The sequence below is a fragment of the Zygosaccharomyces rouxii genome (genome assembly GCF_000026365.1).
Source record: "Zygosaccharomyces rouxii strain CBS732 chromosome D complete sequence".
Lineage (NCBI taxonomy): Eukaryota > Fungi > Ascomycota > Saccharomycetes > Saccharomycetales > Saccharomycetaceae > Zygosaccharomyces > Zygosaccharomyces rouxii.
Window position 1 is genome coordinate 1,154,137 of NC_012993.1, and position 21,763 is coordinate 1,175,899.

A 21,763-nucleotide genomic window follows, 5' to 3' on the forward strand; every position below is an offset into this window, starting at 1 on the left:
CATCTCTACAAGAACTTTTTTCAACTTTTGATGAGTTGAATCCTTCACGAGGTTTCTTCGCGTTCGATCAACAAACTATAAGTAATAAGAGCCCCCATTGAGAAGGGTTGAAGAGTCTCTGGTAGACCTCTAATTCCAACATGGAGTCCAAGAATGGGTTACATTTCAAAAGCAACGAAGATATTCAGGCAAAACTAGACAAAAAACTAGGCCCAGAATATATATCTAAAAGGGTCGGGTTTGGTAGTAGTAGAGTTGCATACATTGAAGGGTGGAAAGTTATAAATCTTGCTAACCAGATATTTGGATTTAATGGTTGGTCTACAGAAGTAAAGAGTGTAATGGTTGATTTCTTGGATGAGAAACAGGGGAGGTTTTGTATCGGTTGTACTGCAATAGTGCGTGTTACGTTGGATAATGGTACATATAGAGAAGATATTGGATATGGTACTGTGGAAAATGAACGTCGTAAATCAGCTGCATTTGAAAGAGCTAAAAAATCTGCTGTTACCGATGCCTTGAAAAGATCTCTAAGAGGGTTTGGTAATGCACTAGGTAATTGTCTCTACGATAAGGAGTTTCTCTCGAGAATCGATAAGGTAAAATTTGATCCACCAGACTTTGATGAAGGTAATCTTTTCAGACCTTCAGATGAGATTAGTGAAGCCACTAGAGCTAATACTACAGAAGATTCAGGTCCGCCAAGCAAAAGGCGGCAACTCACAAATATCAAATCTGAACATACAGCAGCACAACCAAGACTACCAGCACATACAGCTGTATCTAATAACAATAATACTAATAGTCCCACAAATGCTGATCCAGATCAGGATGATTTACTCGATGATTCTCTGATGTTTAGTGACGATTTCCAAGATGATGATTTAATAAGGATGGGTGAAAAACCAGAACTGCCGCTTCAAGATCATCGACCGGGACCCAGAGCAATAGGACAACCACCACAACAAAAACCACCTTCTGCGGGTCCTTCTGATCCAGTAACTTTTGTCAACGCCAGAGGAGCCAAATCTTTACAGGACAAGATACCCATTACGGAAGAAAATGTTTTCGATCCAAAGTACAACGCTCAATCTGTTAGGCATAAGATTGATCAAACTACGTCTAAACATGTCCCAATAAGTGTCTTAAAGGAAAAAGGTATAGAATCATCAAGAGATACTATTTATCAAAATTTTGCTCCCAAGGGCAAACAATTGGACGTAAAAGCAGATACTAACACTACACCAACAGAGGCTAATGATACCAGCTCTAGCAGTAACAACAGATTCGCTCCTCCAACAGCAGTAGTCCATCCCAACTCATCTTCATTCATTACACAACAACAACCAAGGGCCGTTCCCGTACGCAGAGAAGTTGGCAGACCAAAGGTAAATCCATTGAATCTGCGAAAGACTAACCCATAGCTACCTGCAAGAATGGTTAATATGGAAGGGAAAAATCTACAATGATCTAAAACGTGAATAAATTGTATTATATAGTGTACACTTTAGCACTCGTTACCCGGCTATTCATATTACATATTTTCTCACCTTTTATAATGTAACGTACCTTGCGATTATAAAGCTGAAAATCTGCAGAGCTCATCTCTAGGGGATATAGAACGAAGACAGAAGATTTCTGAGGCCAAATCTAGTTTATTTGAGCCTAGAGTCTAGTGGAAATTCGTATTTCAAAAGCATTGATTGCACTAAGAGTGAAGAAAAGATTTTATACTTTTCAATTGTCTGTTTGATCTACATCCAAGAGGCTTTATACATTAGCTTAACCGATCTGCCTAGCCTTATTCAGTCATGGTGAAGTTAACTAGATACGAGAGACTGCAAAAGGAGCAGAGTGCTCTAAGCTTTAAACCATTAATGGATGAATTAACCCAATGTTCTGAGGAAGAATTTGTGGAAAAGTTGAAAGGGATACGTGAATGGGACAGATCAAGGGATGATCTTTTCACTTGGATACCGGTTTTGAACAGGATAGATGAGATGCTGACAAGAGTAGTGGAAAAATATTCTTACCAAAGTATAGATCCTAAGAAACAGCCAGTAAAATTAATTGAAATGACAGCGGATGAAGAAGAGCTGTGTGTTAATTTATCACAATTTACTTCACGTCTTCTCTGTAATACTGAAAACAGATTTATTTACTCCTCCTTGGATGTGATGAATAACCTTTTGAACTGCCCAAATTTTAGAGTTAAACTAGGGGCTACAAAGGTTTTAGCCATCATGGGGGAACGATATGTCATTACTCGTGAAAGGTTTGACAAGGATAATATATTGGGGAATCCCCAGTTAAAGAGGAAATTATTAAGATTGGCATTGTCAATACCATCTTCTACAATGGATGAAGAACGTGGCGAGCACTTTTCTTTGGTAGAATTGTTTTTGGACAAAAAGAAATATCCTTCTAAGTGGTCTAAACTCAAATATACCTATTATACCGCCGGTGGTGGCAATAGTTCTAACAACAAAAGGGCTCCACCTTCTAGTTCTGGTAAAGAGGCGGTTCAAAGCTCTTCCATGAAGAGGTTAGTATTCTCTAAGGAAGATTTACAGAGTCATTCATTGCAACAATTATTTGACAAGGGTATGGAAGTTTTGCCTTCAGACGTTTGGTTCGACTTCTCAATTCAAGTAACGATGGCAAAAGCATTTAGTGACGATTCTTTCGAAAATATAGAATTGAGAAAATTGCTAATAAGAACAAAATTCATTGCAATTGCTGTTGTTAATACTGTTTATGTGCCTCCACAAGTCAGCTCTAAGCTGTTTGAAGTAGATCCTTATGCGTTTAACAGTCTAACGGACTTTGTATCATTGTCTGAAACTAAAATACCAAAGGAATTGAGGTTAGATTCCTTGTTTGCATTGGAATGCACTTCTTTGAAGCATGTATGGTGTTCTGATATCGTTAGAAACTTGGGAGGTAATATGTCACATGGATTATTATTTCAAATATTACGTTATATCGGTAAAATTCTAAGAGATGAATCTCAAGAAGTTGACGAAGAGTACAACGTAAGGTTTTTCTATTTGATTTCTAACCTAGCCGATGTAAAGGCTTTACACGAATCCTTGCTTGGTGCCGGGCTAATACCTAGTCTGCTAGATATCATGCTGGTCAAAAACACTACTTACAGACGTACCTTGGCATCGGCAACGCATCTTTTAGAAGCTGTCATCAATGATGGTGATTCCACTGCCGAATTCATCGGCAACGACGGGTTCGCCATTTTAATCAATTCTATCATGGAAGAAGTTGATTTTGCATTAGAACACCCAGAATACGGCGGACCACCTAAATATTCTGTTGTTTACTATTCGGTTTCCTTTAGACAATTGGCATACATCAGAAGTTTATTAAAATTGGTTTTGAAACTTCTAAAGACTGATTCTGGTGATAGAATCAGAAATCTTATAGATTCTCCGATACTGATTTCAATAAAAAAAATCCTGGAAAATAGGCCTGTATTTGGCTACACTTTAATCACTTATGCATTGGATATCGTTCAGAAGGTAATAAACAGTGAACCAACCATTTATCCAATTCTTGTGGAAGCGGGCCTCGTGCCATACATCATCGATCATTTCCCCGAAATGATGGGTCCCTCTTCAGAACTGTTGTCCATTCTCCCAGATGTCATTTCTGCATTGTGTTTGAATTCTGAAGGTTTAAAAAAGGCTAAAGAAAACAATATGGTTAGATTTTTATTTGATGCCGTGACTAATCCTGAATACGCTAAGATCTTGATTTGGAAAGAAAGTGCTACCGATCTGGGTGCTTCCATGGATGAACTTGCAAGACATTATCCAGACTTAAAGCCCCAAATTTTGCAATGTTTCCATGACATCGTCAAAGAGCTTCCTAAACGTATCAACTTCAAACAATCATATCTTTACGAACCTTCTAATAGTAAGGAGCTATTCTTTCAGAGTAAAGATGAGCCTGCTGAGGAGAAGGAGGAAAATGCCGGAGAACTTGCATTTTGGGAAGTACAGGAAGCGACTCCCCTCGTGGACTGCTTCGCAGATGTCATTTATGGTATGTCTCTGGACAACTCAACGTTAGAAAACCTCCCGGAGAAGCTCAACGTTAGGGATCTGTTCTCCATTATCATCATGGACAGACCACCTTTTGATTATACTAGTTCCCAAGCCATGCTGAATTTCACAGATGTATTGCAGTTATTCGATGAACAAAAGAAGGATTATGTTTTCCCAGAAATGATGAAAGTTTTACAGGAACGTCTTCAGCATGTCAGTGAATTTTTGAATTTCAACAATGAGGAAAGCTACTTGTTGAGAGCAAGGAAGGATAGAGACAATTCTGATATCGATGGCCTCTTGGGAGAGTTTTCAGGACTAGCAGCATTACTGTATCTCATGACCGACGTGTACGTTAATGTTACCTCCCTGATACCTGCAAGAATCCATCAAATATTAAACTATTTTGATAAGAATGGCTTCGAATTAATAAAATTGTTGAGGTTGCTTTATCAAAAATGTGCCCTCGAAGAAATGTATTTGACCCAAAGAATGCCAGACGAGGTGCTCACTCAAACAATGCCTGAACCACTTGGTACTGCATCTCCCGTTCAAATCCATGCAACGAAACCTGTCAAGCAGGCCCAAAAAGATGATTTCACAAGCGCGAAGTACAAGAACACTTTTGAAGCAAGGTTCTTATTGAACAAACTACAATCTTGTACTGCCATGCTTTTCAGATGCTTTTTGAGATTGACACATGCAAGAAACATGGAGGTAGAGCAGGAGAAGCAAGTGGTTGAAGTCCATGTCTTTGATGAAGTGTCTTATCAGATGCAGGAAATGTTACAAGCAGTTGATTTAGAGAAGAGTTTGCCATACTTTTTGGTTATCTTTAATTTTATTAACTACATTTACTCATTCCCGAAAACATCGATAACTGGTACTGGAATTTTACAAACAGTTCCAGCCTACCTATTTTACCAATACGGTGGTTATAGATTTTATTCTGATGCCATTAAAACTTTATTTGCCAAAATGTCGACGTTCAAAGACATTGCTGCGATCGAGGAGGTTGATTATATCAAAAATACAGATGAGGTTTTAACTCTCAGCTGTCTTCTGAACCTTTTAACCTTCTTCAATAGGTCACTTTCGCTCGATACCATGGAACACATACCGTGTATGGAAGTATTTGGATTAGTACCTAAAATTGGTGATGATTACGTTCTCACCAAAGCCCTGATGGATCTAGTTAAAAAAATGTCGTTGTGCTTAGTCTACAAATTGGCCAACGAAGGGTGCTTATTCAATTCCCGAGCAAGGACTGTACCATATCCCGTATTCAAACAAGTTCTCACTATGTTGAAAAATACCTACACTAACATTAATGCGGACGAGGACTCAGTACTAGAACTTAACTGGGATTTGATGCCACCACGCTATAGAGTCATCGATGCTTTAAAGTCCTGTGGTCTAACAGAAGAACAGGCTCGCAAATTTATAACAGCGGAAGAGCATGCATATGAAAGTGGCGGTCTGAATGATGATGAATTGTTTCCATCAAAGCCTGATGTCTTCTCTGAAGAGGGTTGGGAGCGCTATAAATCAATCAAGCTAAGTGGCTCTCTTTCACTTACTCCTATGGAACCTCGCCACGGTAACGATATGTTCTCAAGCGATCGATTAGAGACAATGACTGATGAGTTTCTCGATAATGGTCTTCCTCAAAAAGTTTTTGATGTTTTACCATTTTACCCCAAACTAGTTAATGCCATCGCTAGAACATTATTGCAAATGTTTAGTAACTATGATGAGCCGGTTGAAAACTTCGCCTCTCAAGTTTTGGAAAAGATCCTTCAAACTAACCTAGAAGATGGTGCTACGTTATCGTCTTTGATTCATATATTTGGTATTTTCTTGAATGAAAAGCAGGTCTATGAGAATACTGGTCGTTTAATTTCTGAGTTTTTGGAATACTTGCAGAAGTCATTGAGCCCAGAGTATATCAATAGTTCCTGGTTTTCGAAAGCGCTGTACGTTTACGAAATCATCCTGGCTAAATCTGAAGTACCCGTAATGGAAAGCTTACCAGACGACATTCCCGTAAGATACCGCTTGCCGCCTACACCCAACGTGTACAGAATTCCTGCCAATATCAAACAAAATATTTTTGATTCTTTGATTCGTGTTGGCGAGATAACAAACTTTTATTCAGCCCTAGCAACTTGTAGAATTTTAATATTCTATGCGAGAGATGAGGGATATGCGAGCGAGATAGCTAGATCGGGGACGTTGTCTAAGTTACTAAAGGTAATTGGAATTTTTCAAAAGTCAGATAAAATAAATTTCCTAGAATCATCCTTCCTCTTGCTTGTTAGGAGATGTTTTGAGACTGTTGACATCGTATCTACTTTAATCCGTTGCGAACTGAATAAGAGTTTTACCACCAGAGTCATCGGGGATCATAAGGAAAAAGAGCGTGATTTAACAAGTCTAATAGAGGAAAAACCCCATGTTGTTATGAGAAATCCCGACAAATTCATTGATAATCTTTGTGAGACCGCCAGGTTCCAATCTTTCAGTGGGGATGGTAAATTACAGGAGTACAATGTACACAGGAACTTTGATGACAAGCCTAGTGAAAATGAGGACGTTGCAACGAAGAATGAAGCAAACTCCGCTGTACAGAACAGGACGGGTATTATCCATCTTCTCTTATCACAGTTGATGGCTGCCTACAAAAAAGACTGGACATCGGAACCCAATCAACCTAACGATGTTAAGGATACTTCCAATGATAAACAGGAAAAAGTGGATCCAACCAAGAATCCTGTATGTGCATACATGATGTTTTTGCTGAAGGTTCTAATTGAGCTTGTTAGCAGTTACAAACAGTGTAAATTCGAGTTTTTGACATTTGAAAGGAGGAACCAGTACACAGAGTTTCCAAAGCCCAAATCTACTGCCTTGAACTTTTTCCTTTACCAACTGTTAGACAAGTCCACGGTTCATGAGCAAGACAAGTTTGAAGCTAAGAGGAGAGAAGTGATTAGCATGTTGGCTCGTTCAGTTGTGGTTGGGTTCATTGCAGCTGTACAAGACGATAACAACAAGAAAAGTGATCTGAAGGCCATTGATCCTGATATGAACTTTATCAGGAAGTTCACTATCGAATCTATCATGAGGGCTTTGAAAAATTCTACCATGACATCAAAGTTGTTGGAAGCTAATGTCAGCAAGCTGGAAACGTGGTTCAAAGTCATTTCTTCTATGGTACTTGTTCAAGCGCCTTACTTGAGATTGATCTTAGATTCCAACAAGCTAGACGCAGACCAATATCAAATTTGCAAGTTAATGATGGACATGAATGTACCGGCTTCGGTTACGGAGTGTATTGCAGGCGTAGATTTGAATTATCCATTTGCTAAGAATTTGTTCAATAATGCCGTTGATCCTTTGAATTGTATCAATTCCATCAGGAATACTTTTGCTGACCTTTTCAAAATCGAAAGCAATGATGATGAAGAGGATGTTGATGAAGAGTCCGATAAGGAAGACCCTCCAGATATGTTCAAGAATTCCGCTTTGGGAATGTACGATGTGGAGGACATTGAAGAAGACGACGACGATGATGTTTCGCTAATGGGAGATGACGAAGATATTGCTTTTGTAGATGGTGATGACGGTGAATTTGAGGTTGTCTTCAGTGACGACAACGAACACGGATCTGGCCATGATGATCACTCCGACATTGGGGACAGCGGCGATGAAGAAATGGATTATAGTAGTGATGATCATGACATGGAGCACATGCATGACCATGAAGATCATAGCGAAGAAGGAGAAGATGAGGAAGGTTCAGGTGAATCTTATTACAGTGATGATTCAAACGGTGACATTGAAGTCATTGACGTCGATGCAGATGATGGCCTGGAGATTGAGTTGGATGATTATGATGTTGATGAATCCGATTGGGAGTCCGGCCTTTCTGAGTTGTCCGCTTCAGAAGAAGATCTCGAAGATGGTGAAGATGGCGAGAATGAGGACGATGCCAATGTTGGCGGATTGAGAAGAAGATGGGCTACATCTGATGGATTCGATATTATTGAAGATACCTCAGATGAAGATGAAGCCACCGGTGTCTTCCAAGGATTAGAACATGTTTTTCACGGAGAAGGCCAACCATTGATTAGAATACAGGATGCTCGTCGCCATGGCCGCCATCACAACCACCCTTTCCGCCGCAACCATGGCCATTCTCTCCTCGGGCCTCCATCACTAACTCTGCTGAATGGCGGTCGTCGTCACCAAAGTAACTTAATCAACCCATTAGGACCTTCCGGTTTAGAGGAAATTGAAAATGGTATCTCAGATCAATTGGTGAATGTTGGTAATGGTGCTCGTCATAGACCAGAACACACTCATTTCTCAAACGTGCTTTTCAGTGGTGAGTTCTTCGACGAACGCTCTCCTGATGGAATCATTTTGAAGCCAACGGTGTCACGCTGGAAGGACATTTTTGATATGTTCTATGACACCAAGAGCTATGCAAGTTTTATCATCCCAACTGTCATAGCCAAACTCTACGGACCTAGTCTTAGATTGTATCGCGAGGCTGAAGAGCGTAGAGAACAAGAATACAATCAGCGCCTCGAGAAGTTGAGAGAGGAAGAGACAGAGAGAGTTCATCAGACGGCGAGACCGGCCTCACAGCCTACAGCTCCTGCAGCCACTAGTCGTGATGTTGAGGAAGGTCATGAACCACACGAGCCGGTTTACGTTACCATTGATGGCACAGAAGTTGACATCGGCGGTACAGATATCGACCCAGAGTTTTTAAATGCATTACCCGAGGATATGCGTTCTGAGGTGTTTGCTCAGCATGTCCGTGAACGTAGAGCTGAGGCAATGAGAAATGATGTTCATTCCAGAGAAATCGACTCAGACTTCTTGGATGCTATACCTGAGAGTTTACGTGAAGAAATTCTAGAACAAGAGTCGGCCGAAACTAGATTTTCTAACATTATCCATTCTATCGGCGAGCAAACTCATGAGCATGACCAAGATGAAGACATGCTCAGCGATGAGGGTGAAATTGACGACGGAAATCGCCCTGGGGAAGAACGTCGCAGATCTGAAAGTGACAAGAAAAAACCAAGTAGAACTTATTTTTCCCCACTTGTTGATCGTGCCGGTATTGCTGCAATTATGAAATCTATCTTTATTTCTCAACCCTATGTTCAGCGTGAGATGTACCATGAGTTATTCTATCGCTTGTGCTCTAGCAAACAAAGCAGAAACGAAATTATCAACATGCTCCTAATGATTTTAACTGAAGGAATCATAGATGAAAACTCCCTGGAGAAGGTGTACAATTTGATATCTTCTCGTGCCAATGGTAGTGGAAAAATCCAGAATTCTGTCTCTGGTGGCCGTCAATTGCCAGCAGATTGTTCCCCTCTTATAGTCGCCAACCAGGCAGTTGAAATTCTACAAAATCTGCTTGACTCAGATAACAGATTGAAGTATTTCTTCATAACTGAACATGAGAACTTGATGGTCAATAAGGCTCCGGTAAAGAACAAAAAAGACATCTTCCACAAAAACTTGAAATGGCCTATAAAGTATCTGTTTGGTTTATTGGATAGAAGGATCATCACCGATGAAAGTGTTCTCATGGATTTATTGACGAGGATTTTGCAAGTATGCACCAAGCCCATCAATGCCCTTTCCAAAAACAGCGACGAGAGCAGTGGTTCTAAGAAGAAATTCCAAGTTCCATATTTTGACCGCAAGGATTTTGAGAGAATTGTTTCCATTATCAACATGGACAGCTGTAACACTAGGGTTTTCCAACAAACATTGAGTGTCATGCACCATTTGTCCATGTTAAAAGATGCAGTTAAGATTTTCACTGAAGAATTGATCTCACTGGCTCTAAAAACAGTAAGAAATTTGGTTGCTGATTTAAACAAATTGACTGAAGAAAGTTCTATGGTATCAAATGGTACGGAATTCAACTCTGAATTGGTACAGAAATTCACAATGCCTAGCTCTGATCAGGCCAAATTATTAAAAGTTTTAACTGCTGTCGATTACCTTTACACTCATAAGAAAGATTTGTCTGAAGAAGATGTGAGCAAGTTGATGGGTGTCTATAATGAAATGCAATTGGGACAGATTTGGTCGTCTTTGAGTAAGTGTCTGTTTGAGTTTGAAAACCGTAAGGGATTGAACACTTCTGCAACTGTGTTGCTACCATTGATTGAGTCTCTAATGGTCGTTTTCAAACACATCAAGACTTCTCAATCTGGAAACAAGAATACTGCTTTGAAATACGAGGATGAGAAGAAGCTCGATTTCTCTAATTCTGGTACGGAGAGCTTCTTTTTCAAGTTTACCGAGGCTCATAAGAAGTTGCTCAATCAAATGATCAGATCTAACCCCAAATTAATGAGTGGCCCTTTCTCTTTACTTGTAAAAAACCCAAAGGTCCTAGATTTTGATAACAAAAGGTACTATTTCAATGCTAAATTGCGCAGCGATGCTCCAGATAGGCCAAAATTGAGCATATCTGTGCGTCGTGAACAAGTATTCCTGGATTCTTACAGGGCTCTATTTTTCAAATCTAACGAGGATATAAAGAAATCTAAGTTGGAAATCACATTTAAGGGAGAAAGTGGTGTTGATGCAGGTGGGTTAACTAGAGAGTGGTATCAAGTTCTTTCTAGACAAATGTTCAACCCAGACTATGCATTATACCTTCCTGTAGAATCTGACAGGACGACTTTCCGTCCTAATCGTACTTCAGGTATCAATCCTGAACATTTGTCCTTCTTCAAATTCGTCGGGATGGTTATCGGTAAGGCTATTTGTGACCAATGTTTTCTGGACTGCCACTTCAGTAGGGAAGTATACAAGAATATTTTAGGGAGACCTGTTTCTTTGAAAGATATGGAGTCATTAGATCTCGATTATTACAAATCTTTGATTTGGATTTTGGAAAATGATATCACTGATATCATCGAAGAAACTTTCTCCTTGGAAACAGATGATTATGGTGAGCGTAAAGTCGTGGAGTTAATCCCTAACGGTAGCGAAATTCAAGTGACTGAAGAAAATAAGCAAGAGTATGTGAAGAAGATTGTCGAATACAAACTTCATTTGTCTGTCAAGGAACAGATGGACAATTTCTTACAAGGGTTTTATGCATTGATTCCAAGAGATTTGATCTCCATATTCGACGAACAAGAACTGGAGCTTCTAATTAGTGGTTTACCTGATGTAGATGTCGATGATTGGAGAAACAATACGAACTACGTCAATTATACGGCTAATTGTAAGCAAATCAATTACTTCTGGAGAGCCGTTAGGTCTTTTGACGCTGAAGAAAGGGCAAAACTTTTGCAATTTGTTACCGGTACAAGTAAGGTACCATTGAACGGTTTCAAAGAATTGACCGGTGTTAGTGGTATTTGTAAGTTTTCTATCCACAGAGATTATTGCCCAACTGACAGATTGCCATCTTCTCACACATGTTTCAACCAGTTGAACTTACCATCGTATAACTCTTACGATACGTTGCGTGGATCTTTGCTTTTAGCCATCAACGAAGGTCATGAAGGCTTTGGGATCGCCTGAAGTAAACTACTCGAAAAGTATGGCAAAAAAAAAAAAAAATAAAATCTAACAAACAAATTTGTAATTTTACATTTATTTCCTTAACTAATAAATTATATATATATTATTAAATCGAGTGTTCATCAAAGTGCATGACGCAAACATGGAATGCTTGCGAGGCTGTGGTCTTCACGACGATGCAGGAACGTTATTAGTGCGTTTGGTTTCCTGTGTCTTTGTCATCTCTTACATCCTCAAGAGGTCCTATCCATTCCCAACACTTCATAATCTCACCATGAATCTCCATCAAACTAGACTTAATATTAGTATTGTTATGTTCCAATTTCTTGGAACACTTTTGCCACAGACGGTTCTTATATTTCAAATCTACCACATCAGAAAGAAGGACGTCTCTTAATTGAACGGTACTCAAAAACGGGGTTTCACTTTCCTCTGATCTCTTCGTACTTTTCAACCTATCCACCACTTTCCTGGTCAACTTATCCACCTTCGCCTTCTCTTGACTTAACTTCCTATTAATGGACAGCAGGAATTTACCAAGAAGAGCTCCTAATATAAGTGGAATAATCAATTTTCGATTTCTATAGCAAGTTCGGTAAATTTCATTTTCAAATTTACATCTTAAGCCAATGTACTTCTTGGATGTCGAGCGAAAAATCCCAGTCTGGTTCCCTGCTTTTGGAAAATGTCTTTCCTTCCTCGAAATATCATCGGTCTCAGTTTGGTTCTGGGAGTCTCCGTGAATTCTATACTCACCTTCTGATGACTGCCAAGATTCAACGATGTTAGTATCAAATATTCTTGTAAAAACTTCAAAATTCTTCAAAAAATCAGTAGTACTCACTTGCCTCCATGTAATTTCGGGCTCCTTTTTTAAGTCCGCCACTGCTTGAATCCATAATTCATCAAATTCTTCATCGTTAATCCAGGGAGCTTTACTCTCGTAGAAAATTTGGTATAATTCATCTTCCAAAATTCCACATTTGATATCATCGCTGCATTCACCACATGCAACTCGAGCATTTTTCACTCGAAGAAACTGAAGAGATTTATCAACCACTTCTCCAATAAGCTTCTCCCTTTCACTGTCTTTTACACACGAATCCGATAAAGGTAATAATCCGTACAATGAAAATGGATTGCGTTTCAACGCATATTCTGGTCTGCATTTCAATTGCATTCGAGGATAACACAAAGCATTATCTGGGCATGGCAGACAATTAGGTTTAGGTAGGGAAAAAGGCAATGTTCCCAGCTGTTCAGGTAGCGATGGTGGAGGTAATTCCTGTCCGCAATATCCTACCGAGATTCTTGATTCACGGTACCATAACCCATAAAGAATAGGGAATACGATAAAACTGAAGATCGAAAGGTTATATATTGCTTTACCAATGAATTTGAAAGAACGTTTCCAGAAACATGGCACGGGGGTAATTTGTTCCACAGGTTTCTCTTCGGCATGGGTGGATTCTTCCTCTTCCTCTTTCTCCTCTTCATCTTCTTCCACATCAGGTTCCTCGATCTCCTGCAGTTTAATGTCCGGTTCTTCTAATTTCACCTCTGGCTCCTGCTTCTCCGCCGGTCTTTCATTCACTTCTAGTTCTCTCTTCTTCTCTACGTTCAATTTTGGAGACTCCTTATTAACCTGCGGTTGTGCCTCTTTTTCCAACTTCTTTACACGTTCTTCAGTCTCATCCACATGTTTCTGCGTAGGTAATTCCGGCGTAGAAATCCTTAATGGTGATCCAAAGGTTACATCTCCTTCCACATCTGCCGGAAATACATTTGGTTTTTCCCCCTTAACGAATTCGGCTCCCTCATCATTATTCAATGCCTTTTTCCATTGAGCTGCAAATGCATCAGACACCTTCAAATGGCTTAAATCTGTAGGGGAATTTTCTTCCTTTTTATTACTGAAAGATGACAACGATGCAGAGTCTGATGCAGAGTCTGATGCAGATTCCGAGGATTCGAATTTTTCAATGACTAAAGACTTACGAGGTGATTTGCTTGGACTTTTCTTAGCCACTTTCTCAATTATTGGCGTGTTTTGAGAATCATCACCAATTCTCTTTCTCTTCTTGTTCTTATTCTTGATAGTACTACCACGGGAACTACTTGGCTTAGCTTCATCCATGTTCACATCACCTTCATCGTCTTCATTGTTTTCATTTTTATTATGACCCTCATTATCATCACCACTGACACTGCTAACACGTCTTTTCCTCGATTTTTTCGAAGAATCATCTGAGCTGTCCCTTGATTTAGTTTTAGCTGCTGATCTTGTCCTTACCCCTTTGCCATTAATATTAGATAATGCCTTTGCATGTTTTTTCCTTAGTTTTGGTAATCTGGGTCCAACATTTTCTTCGAATAATCTCACTAACATTGCCTTTTTAGAATGAGATGGGAATTCAACATTATTTTCTGTTAATATTCTTCTCAGCTGTGCGACCTTTAATGACCTGGGATCAAATCCAGGTTTCAAATACTCATCCATGATTTAATGCAAGGTAAAACAGGATCTTGCAATTAACGATACTGGCAAAGTATTGAATAACTAGTTGAATGGGAACAATTAATTAATTCGATTCAATATAGTGATGACGATGGGATAAAAGATGAAGTTCTTCTTTGTTGAAAACCGCAAAAGAGTTGATTGGTAAACAACCGAGCCCTAAAGGGAAAATACGAGTTAGGGTTCATAGTCCTGTAAAAAATGTGCCCTAAAAATCAACGAAAACCCTAAACTGGTAGCACGTGACTGGTGGAGCAGAGAAAAAAAAGAAACGTCAGGGTTTTTAAGCGGAGTATGCATTTAGGGCACAATTTTCATGCATAGAATATTGGAACGATTCTATATGGATAGCGCCGGACTTGATAGCGATGGGAGTAAAAGTAGAATAAGGTTTAGCAACTAGTTAGCTATCTGTATCTTAGTATCTTTATTGCAATGCAGGGTTAATAAGTTATCAAATTACATGGGGCCATTACGTCTCACTGGAACTCTTCAAATTTACCTAACTTTGTAAGCTAAGTTCTCCTCGACAAACATCCTTTGAAGACATTGGATCCTAGCCTCGTAATGGAAGAAATATCATCATCACTACTTTTGAAGTTCAAAAGCTGTTATCAACCGTTCAACTCCCCTAGCTCATTATTCCCATCTTGATAAAATCATTAATAAACAAACTACAGAATATACTTTTTTGCAAAAAAAAAAAAGCAAAAAAAAAAAAAAAACAAATCCCAGTGGATTGAATAGGCGTGAAACTTCCTAATGCAAAATAACCGCCAATGTAGAATATAATACCGACTTCCTCGTAACCCTATTTCCTCCTATAAGGGCTTTTTTTTTTTTTTTAATTTTTTTTCCCTTCATTAAGGCTGATCATCCGAGACTACATCGAATTGTTCTTTCAAACTAGTAACACTACAATTTTACAAACACCAAGAATAGTTAACGAAGAAGAGCTAGGTCTTAGTGTTGCCTTCTCTTTTTTCTCGAATCTACAAATTTCAGGATGGATGCTGACAGTAGTTACAAGAATTTAGCTGACCTTTCCCTGGAACCTACGGAATCCCACGATGTTGCAAATCCTGAAAGTGCTGGTTTGTTTGCAGGCAATGATAAACCTGAAAGAGTCTCTGAAGGCGTGGCATTAGCACCATCAGAGGCTGATGCCCATTTTTCCTACAAAGAAAATAAAGAATTGCTTGAAAGAGGTACTAAAGAATTAGCAGTGGACCATCAAGCTCCCTCAAATTTTAATCAACCATCTGGCTTGGAAAATGATTCTCCTCATTCAAAGAAAGATAGAGCTTTGTCATCCAGTGCTAAACTGACAGTACCAGACTTACCAACTGATACTCATCGTGGTGCACGTAGATCTTCTACTTACAAGATGGGTGTGTTTGCAGATGATTCTACTCAAAGGTTCTTAGATGAACCATCACCGGAACTAGTTGGTCTTTATTCGAACGTGGCAGAATGTAGAGCCATGAGAGAAAAGTATCAGACTACGTCCTTGCAACACGATTGGGACAATCCAAAGAATAAACCGGATTGGTTAATTTATCCACCACCCCCTAGACCCACTTATAATCCAGAAACCAAAACTGTGACTAAACTGGAGAATAGACCTGATTGTGAAGTTTTCGATTTTGAAAAATGTGTTATTCCCGGAGAAGACACAGATTACGATTTTGGCGTTGGTGGCGATGATATTTATGTTGTCCATAGCGCTCAAGATTCGGCTAAATTAGTTTCTAAGGTGCCCGATCTACGTGAGTACTACATGGATTTGGAAAGAGTAATTGCGCTTTCTTCTGATGGTCCTGCCAAATCTTTTGCCTTTAGAAGATTGCAATATCTAGAGGCTCGCTGGAATCTTTACTACCTTTTGAACGAGTTCCAAGAAACGAGTGTCTCCAAGAGAAATCCTCACAGAGATTTTTACAACGTTAGAAAAGTGGATACTCACGTTCATCACTCGGCATGTATGAATCAAAAACACTTGTTACGTTTTATTAAACATAAGCTGAGACATAATGGGGAAGAAGATGTCATTTTCAGAGATGGTAAAATCTTAACGTTGGACCAAGTGTTCAAATCGTTGAATTTGAGCGGTTACGACTTGTCCATTGATACCCTGGATATGCATGCCCATAAGGATACTTTCCACAGATTTGACAAATTTAACCTAAAATACAACCCAATCGGTGAATCTCGTTTGAGAGAAATTTTCCTAAAGACCGACAACTACGTCAAGGGATCTTACTTGGCTCAAGTTACAAAGGAGGTAGTGTCAGATTTGGAAAACTCGAAGTACCAGAATTGCGAATACAGAATTTCCGTCTATGGTAGATCTATTGACGAATGGGATAAATTAGCAAGCTGGGTCATTGACAACAAATTGATTTCCCATAATGTTCGTTGGTTAATCCAATGTCCACGTCTTTACAGTATTTACAAGAGCACTGGTCAAGTAGAAAATTTCTTTGATTTGATGAGAAATATCTATCAACCACTTTTCGAAGTCACTAAGAATCCTCAATCTCATCCTAAACTACACGTTTTCTTGCAAAGGGTCATTGGGTTCGACTCTGTGGATGATGAATCTAAAGTGGATCGCAGAATCTTTAGAAAATACCCAAAGGCTTCCAACTGGGATAATCCAAATAATCCTCCATATTCTTATTACTTGTATTACATGTATGCAAGTATGGCTTCTTTGAACCAATGGAGAGCTAAGAGAGGTTTCAACACATTGGTATTGAGACCACACTGCGGTGAAGCTGGTGATCCTGAACACTTAGTTTCCGCCTACTTAGTGGCTCAAAGTATCTCTCACGGTATTCTTTTGAGAAAAGTACCATTTGTTCAGTATTTGTACTATCTGGATCAAGTTGGTATTGCGATGTCTCCATTATCGAACAATGCTCTTTTCTTAACTTATGATAAGAATCCATTCCCTCACTATTTTAAGAGAGGTTTAAATGTTTCCTTGTCAACAGATGATCCACTACAATTCTCCTACACTAGGGAACCTTTGATTGAGGAATATTCTGTTGCTGCACAAATCTACAAATTGTCTAACGTGGATATGTGTGAATTGGCTCGCAACTCAGTACTACAAAGTGGTTGGGAAGCTCAAATCAAATCTCATTGGATCGGTAAGGATTTCTATAAGAATGGTGTTGAAGGTAATGATGTGGGTAAGACTAATGTGCCTAACATTAGAATAAATTATAGATGGGACACTTTGTCAACGGAATTGGAACTAATGAACCATTTTTCGAATTTCAAAGATGCTATAGAAGATTAAACGCAGAATTAATTTGCTATATTATCCTCATTTCATTTAACGAATCTTTTGAATAATCGAAATAATTTTACATAGGTTCTTAAAAATACATTCACTATGCATTAAAACCAATTATCAATCTATCATGAGCTCCGGACTTGAACTTTTGTCAAGTATTCATTATTCGAAATTTTTTTTCTAATTAATTCAATGGTTTTATTGCCCACTGTTTCCTTATAAGGCCCCAATACAGCTTCGATCGTAGATTTATCGTTTCTACCGTTCTTCTCTGGGTCAGGTTTAAACTTGGGAACTGAAGTACCCCAAGGAATCACCCACATGAAAATGTTGGAACCCAAACTTTCCACGGCATTAGCCCACCAACTGTCCTTCGACCAACAAGATTCATATTCCTTCTTATTGAGTTCTACCACGTATCTGCACCCATCATCAGGATTATAGTAACAGAACATCTTCCTTGTAGAAAATGCCTTTCTTCTTCTTTCCATAACCTCAATTGAAGTTTTATTCTTAACAATACAATTCAGTTGGGTCAACAGTAAAGATGTGACTGTTATCCAAAATAGTGTAGTCAAAATGAGGATAGCAATAAGGTTACCGTTCAAATGGGAACCATGTCCTCTATAATCTCTAGTAATGCTTCTAATATATGCCACAATAGATGTCCAAATTATGGCTAACCAAATCGTCATGAAAACACAGTACTGTACAAAGAGTCTATAGTTGTCCTTACCAATTATAGAACCCAAATATGTACATTTATGATCAAACTTAGGTACACAATGTCCCAATTCCCTGGAATGATGTGCTCTTTCTGTTTTTAAGCTTTGACAATTAGTACACCATATCGGGTACCCATTAGGATCACATTGGTAACATATTGACGAACCATCCGAACCGTGATTTTGGTATTTTTCACTAGCGCCTAAATCTGATTCTTGAGCTGATAATATCAAATATGGTAAAACTTGTGGAAGCTTTCCAGGGCCCACAGCTACAGCTATCTGGAACCATATTAACAGTAAGAGGATCTGCAGGAAGCAGACAACAACAATAAGACCGATGGCAACCGATTTCTGTCCATAATGCTTGTATATCTGATCATAACAGAGTTTGTGAGAAAATGCCCAGGTTCCGTAGCTCATTAGTAAAAAGATCCCAATTGGCATAAGGAATCGAGTCCATCGCGGTAGCTTAACATTGGAACAAAAAGTTTGCATACCACATTAATCGACTGAACCTACCAATGGTCTGTGTCAGCTCTATTTACTTCTTTTTTTACCAAATATTTATAGTTCTAGTTACAAGTATTAACATAAGATACCTTTTTGTTTCGATGAGCTTATTAAATTGAAAACTTCAACTACACTAAAAAGAAAACACAAGTTAACACTATTAGAGGTCCAAGAGATTCAATAGTATGTCGCACAGATTATTTGCAATCGATAGAACATATTTAACTAACCGGTACAGTGGATGATTATTACGATAACAAGGACATGTGTCCGATCTGCAAGACGGATCGGTACCTTTCCCCAGATGTGAAGTTTTTAGTGAACCCAGAGTGTTACCACAAGATATGTGAATCTTGTGTGGATCGTATATTTAGTTTGGGGCCTGCCCAGTGTCCCTATAAAGGTTGTGATAAGATTTTGAGAAAAAACAAGTTCAAGACTCAGATATTTGACGATGTTGGTGTTGAGAAAGAAGTGGATATCAGGAAAAGGGTTTTCAATGTATTCAATAAACAGTTAGATGATTTTGATGGCAATACAGATGAATATAACAAGTATTTGGAAGAAGTGGAAGACATAGTCTTGAATTTGGATAAGGGAATTGATGTACAAAAGACTGAGGAAAAGTTGAGAACTTACGAAGAGTTGAATAAGCAGCTAATTATGACCAACATTGAACGTAATAAACAAGATCTAGAGAGTTTTGAACAGAGACAGCAGTTTGAAAAAGAAATGAAGATGAAGAAACGTACGCTTGAAAGACAAATTGAAGAAGAGGAAAGAATGAATAACGAATGGGCTAAAAGGGAAATCGTCAATCGATTATCTAGTGCTGACGATGCTACAGATATCATTGAAGGTGTAAAGAATACCGTTAAACTAAAGAAGTCTAGTGCTAGAAGAAAACTAGAAGAGTTAAACCGTGTGCTAAAGAACAACCCATACTCGGCGGCAAATAACAGTGGTCCTCGTAAGGATGCAGTGCCTTTCACACCATTCAACGGTGACAGAGATATAACGCCGAAATATACTTACGATGAGGCATTATACAACGATCCATTCATTCAGGACTTGAAAGATAGAAAAGAGTTCATCGCTTCAGGTTTCAGACCTGATTATGTATATAAAAGAGTACTCACAGAGGCGTTCATGGGATTGGGATGTGTCTTATCAGACGAATTACAGGCATCCCAAATGGCAACATCACAAACCTCTTAATTGGATACAATTTACCACGGCTCTAGATATTTCAATAGTTGAAGTACTGTGGAACTCGTTTAATTTATAGATTTTTCTAATGAAGGTCATATCACAATTTTGAGATAAATTCTCATCATTCAGAGGGACCTCATCTCCTTGCAGTTGTAAATCTTGCTGGTCTTTATCCACTATTTGAATCACTAACAACATTTGGGAATCATCTTTAATACCAAAATTCTTATAAGCTTCACCGATGTTGGAAGTGGCTGACAAACTATAGAGACATTCAGAGTGCAGGCTCTTAGTCTTCAACTTACCATACTTGGATTCTACTAGTGCCCGGTAGATAGCAGAATAAACCTGCTCCAAGGAACAAATTGATCTTGCATCGATTATTGCGTAGGGCAATTGTGCCACTTTGGATCGTATTTCACTTGCGTTTGAAACGTTGTGGAATAATCTCAAGCTAATACGAGTATCTGGAAACTGCGGTAGACTACTGATGAGGGCCATCGATGAAAATTTTGGATTCTTTTTTCTTGTTAGTTGTTTCTCTGTCTTGGCGGGCATCAAATATTATCAACCTTTCTTCTATTCGAAGCTAACCTCTAACAAAAATAACAATACTGATGTCATATAACCAACTTTCAGTGAGAAAAAAGGATGTCTGCCATCGATGATGATACGAAAATAAGCAGGATTATTGATGACCTCGTAGATATTCAAGAACTTAGACCTTCAAGCCCGCCCAATATTGACGATGGTACACTGCTCTATCAAGTATTGGACCAAGCACCTCATGGTAGGAAACTAATGAATTATATGACATATTCACGACCACCTAGTGATATCCATGGCTATAACAAGGGTCCCACTCAAAAGAAAACTCTAGTTATCAATCAAAGGTGGCTTGACGAAGAAAAGAGAGCCAATACACAAATTACACCAGCAACATTACAACTAGAGACACCGGTCATATTCTCATGGAGTAAAAAAGCTCATGATACTAAGAAAGATCAGACTGTTAAATCCCAGAATGACTCAACTGTGCGAGAATCTACCAACAACCGTCTCTACAAAACTGTAGCTGCACGTTTAGACGAAATCAAATCAAGAGAGAATTGGGATTCAAAATATTCAAGACCAAGCACTGTGAATGGTACAAATGCTAGTTCTCCTGAGAAATCGGAATGGGCGAATCCCAATTTCAAAGTTGATCCGTTGCAGCCCTTTGTAGCTAAAATTGTTAAAGAGCCTAAGAAGAAAGCACCAAAGAAAGAAAAGGCGCCATCGAAGATGAAAAATCTGTTTAGCTTTCTCAGCAATAGCAATAAGAAGGAAAGGTCACAATCACCAGATACTAAGCCTGCAGTTCATAGTAGCGGTCCAGAACCATCACAGGAAATTGAAGCCTCAACAGATGTAGATGAACAAGACCAAGAACAAGAAAACAAGCGTACTGATGACACGATTCAAGAGCAGGTCTCTCCATCGACGAGTGTCACTGTGGAAAATACACCAACACCTACAGTCCCGTCAGCACCACCAAAATTAGCATCAACCCATGATTTCAACGCAGATAGTCCATTAAGCATGGATTCATTCATTCCGTTGAAACCTAAAAAGAAGAATTAAAATACATTCCAAAATTACACGTTACACGTTTATGTTGCATAACAATCATTCTAACTAGCCCTGCTTGGTAATCGTACTGGGTTAAGGCGAATCGTAGGAAGATTCTGTATCAGGTTTAGGTTGCATTAGCGGCAACTTCCACAGTACAGCCTCCTCGTCGTAACTAGTTGGATTTGGAGGAATATCCTTCCATAGTCATTTGATCATTAAAGGGCTGCTT

At 38.9% G+C, this 21,763-nt stretch overlaps 8 protein-coding genes across 8 annotated transcripts; 5 read left to right on the plus strand and 3 right to left on the minus strand.

The window, feature by feature from the left end:
* Positions 1 to 140: 140 nt before the first annotated feature.
* RAD52 (recombinase RAD52) lies at positions 141 to 1,424 on the plus strand (the record flags this gene model as incomplete). The annotated part of the gene is made up of 1 exon (XM_002496985.1): positions 141 to 1,424. One exon carries the CDS (start codon positions 141 to 143, stop codon positions 1,422 to 1,424), a length of 1,284 nt encoding a protein of 427 aa, XP_002497030.1.
* Positions 1,425 to 1,811: 387 nt separating this feature from the next.
* On the plus strand, positions 1,812 to 11,645 carry TOM1 (E3 ubiquitin-protein ligase TOM1; the record flags this gene model as incomplete). The annotated part of the gene is made up of 1 exon (XM_002496986.1): positions 1,812 to 11,645. One exon carries the CDS (start codon positions 1,812 to 1,814, stop codon positions 11,643 to 11,645), a length of 9,834 nt encoding a protein of 3,277 aa, XP_002497031.1.
* A 190-nt stretch (positions 11,646 to 11,835) lies between these two features.
* On the minus strand, positions 11,836 to 14,145 carry ZYRO0D13816g (uncharacterized protein; the record flags this gene model as incomplete). The annotated part of the gene is made up of 1 exon (XM_002496987.1): positions 11,836 to 14,145. One exon carries the CDS (start codon positions 14,143 to 14,145, stop codon positions 11,836 to 11,838), a length of 2,310 nt encoding a protein of 769 aa, XP_002497032.1.
* A 1,024-nt stretch (positions 14,146 to 15,169) lies between these two features.
* Positions 15,170 to 17,473, plus strand: AMD1 (AMP deaminase; the record flags this gene model as incomplete). Its single annotated transcript, XM_002496988.1, has 1 exon — positions 15,170 to 17,473. One exon carries the CDS (start codon positions 15,170 to 15,172, stop codon positions 17,471 to 17,473), a length of 2,304 nt encoding a protein of 767 aa, XP_002497033.1.
* A 122-nt stretch (positions 17,474 to 17,595) lies between these two features.
* Positions 17,596 to 18,693, minus strand: PFA5 (palmitoyltransferase PFA5; the record flags this gene model as incomplete). Its single annotated transcript, XM_002496989.1, has 1 exon — positions 17,596 to 18,693. The coding sequence occupies one exon, from the start codon at positions 18,691 to 18,693 to the stop codon at positions 17,596 to 17,598; it is 1,098 nt and encodes a 365-aa protein (XP_002497034.1).
* A 279-nt stretch (positions 18,694 to 18,972) lies between these two features.
* TFB3 (TFIIH/NER complex subunit TFB3) lies at positions 18,973 to 19,926 on the plus strand (the record flags this gene model as incomplete). The annotated part of the gene is made up of 1 exon (XM_002496990.1): positions 18,973 to 19,926. The coding sequence occupies one exon, from the start codon at positions 18,973 to 18,975 to the stop codon at positions 19,924 to 19,926; it is 954 nt and encodes a 317-aa protein (XP_002497035.1).
* Positions 19,912 to 20,478, minus strand: CGI121 (Cgi121p; the record flags this gene model as incomplete). Its single annotated transcript, XM_002496991.1, has 1 exon — positions 19,912 to 20,478. One exon carries the CDS (start codon positions 20,476 to 20,478, stop codon positions 19,912 to 19,914), a length of 567 nt encoding a protein of 188 aa, XP_002497036.1.
* A 93-nt stretch (positions 20,479 to 20,571) lies between these two features.
* On the plus strand, positions 20,572 to 21,543 carry LFT1 (Lft1p; the record flags this gene model as incomplete). The annotated part of the gene is made up of 1 exon (XM_002496992.1): positions 20,572 to 21,543. The coding sequence occupies one exon, from the start codon at positions 20,572 to 20,574 to the stop codon at positions 21,541 to 21,543; it is 972 nt and encodes a 323-aa protein (XP_002497037.1).
* Between the last annotated feature and the right edge of the window lie 220 nt (positions 21,544 to 21,763).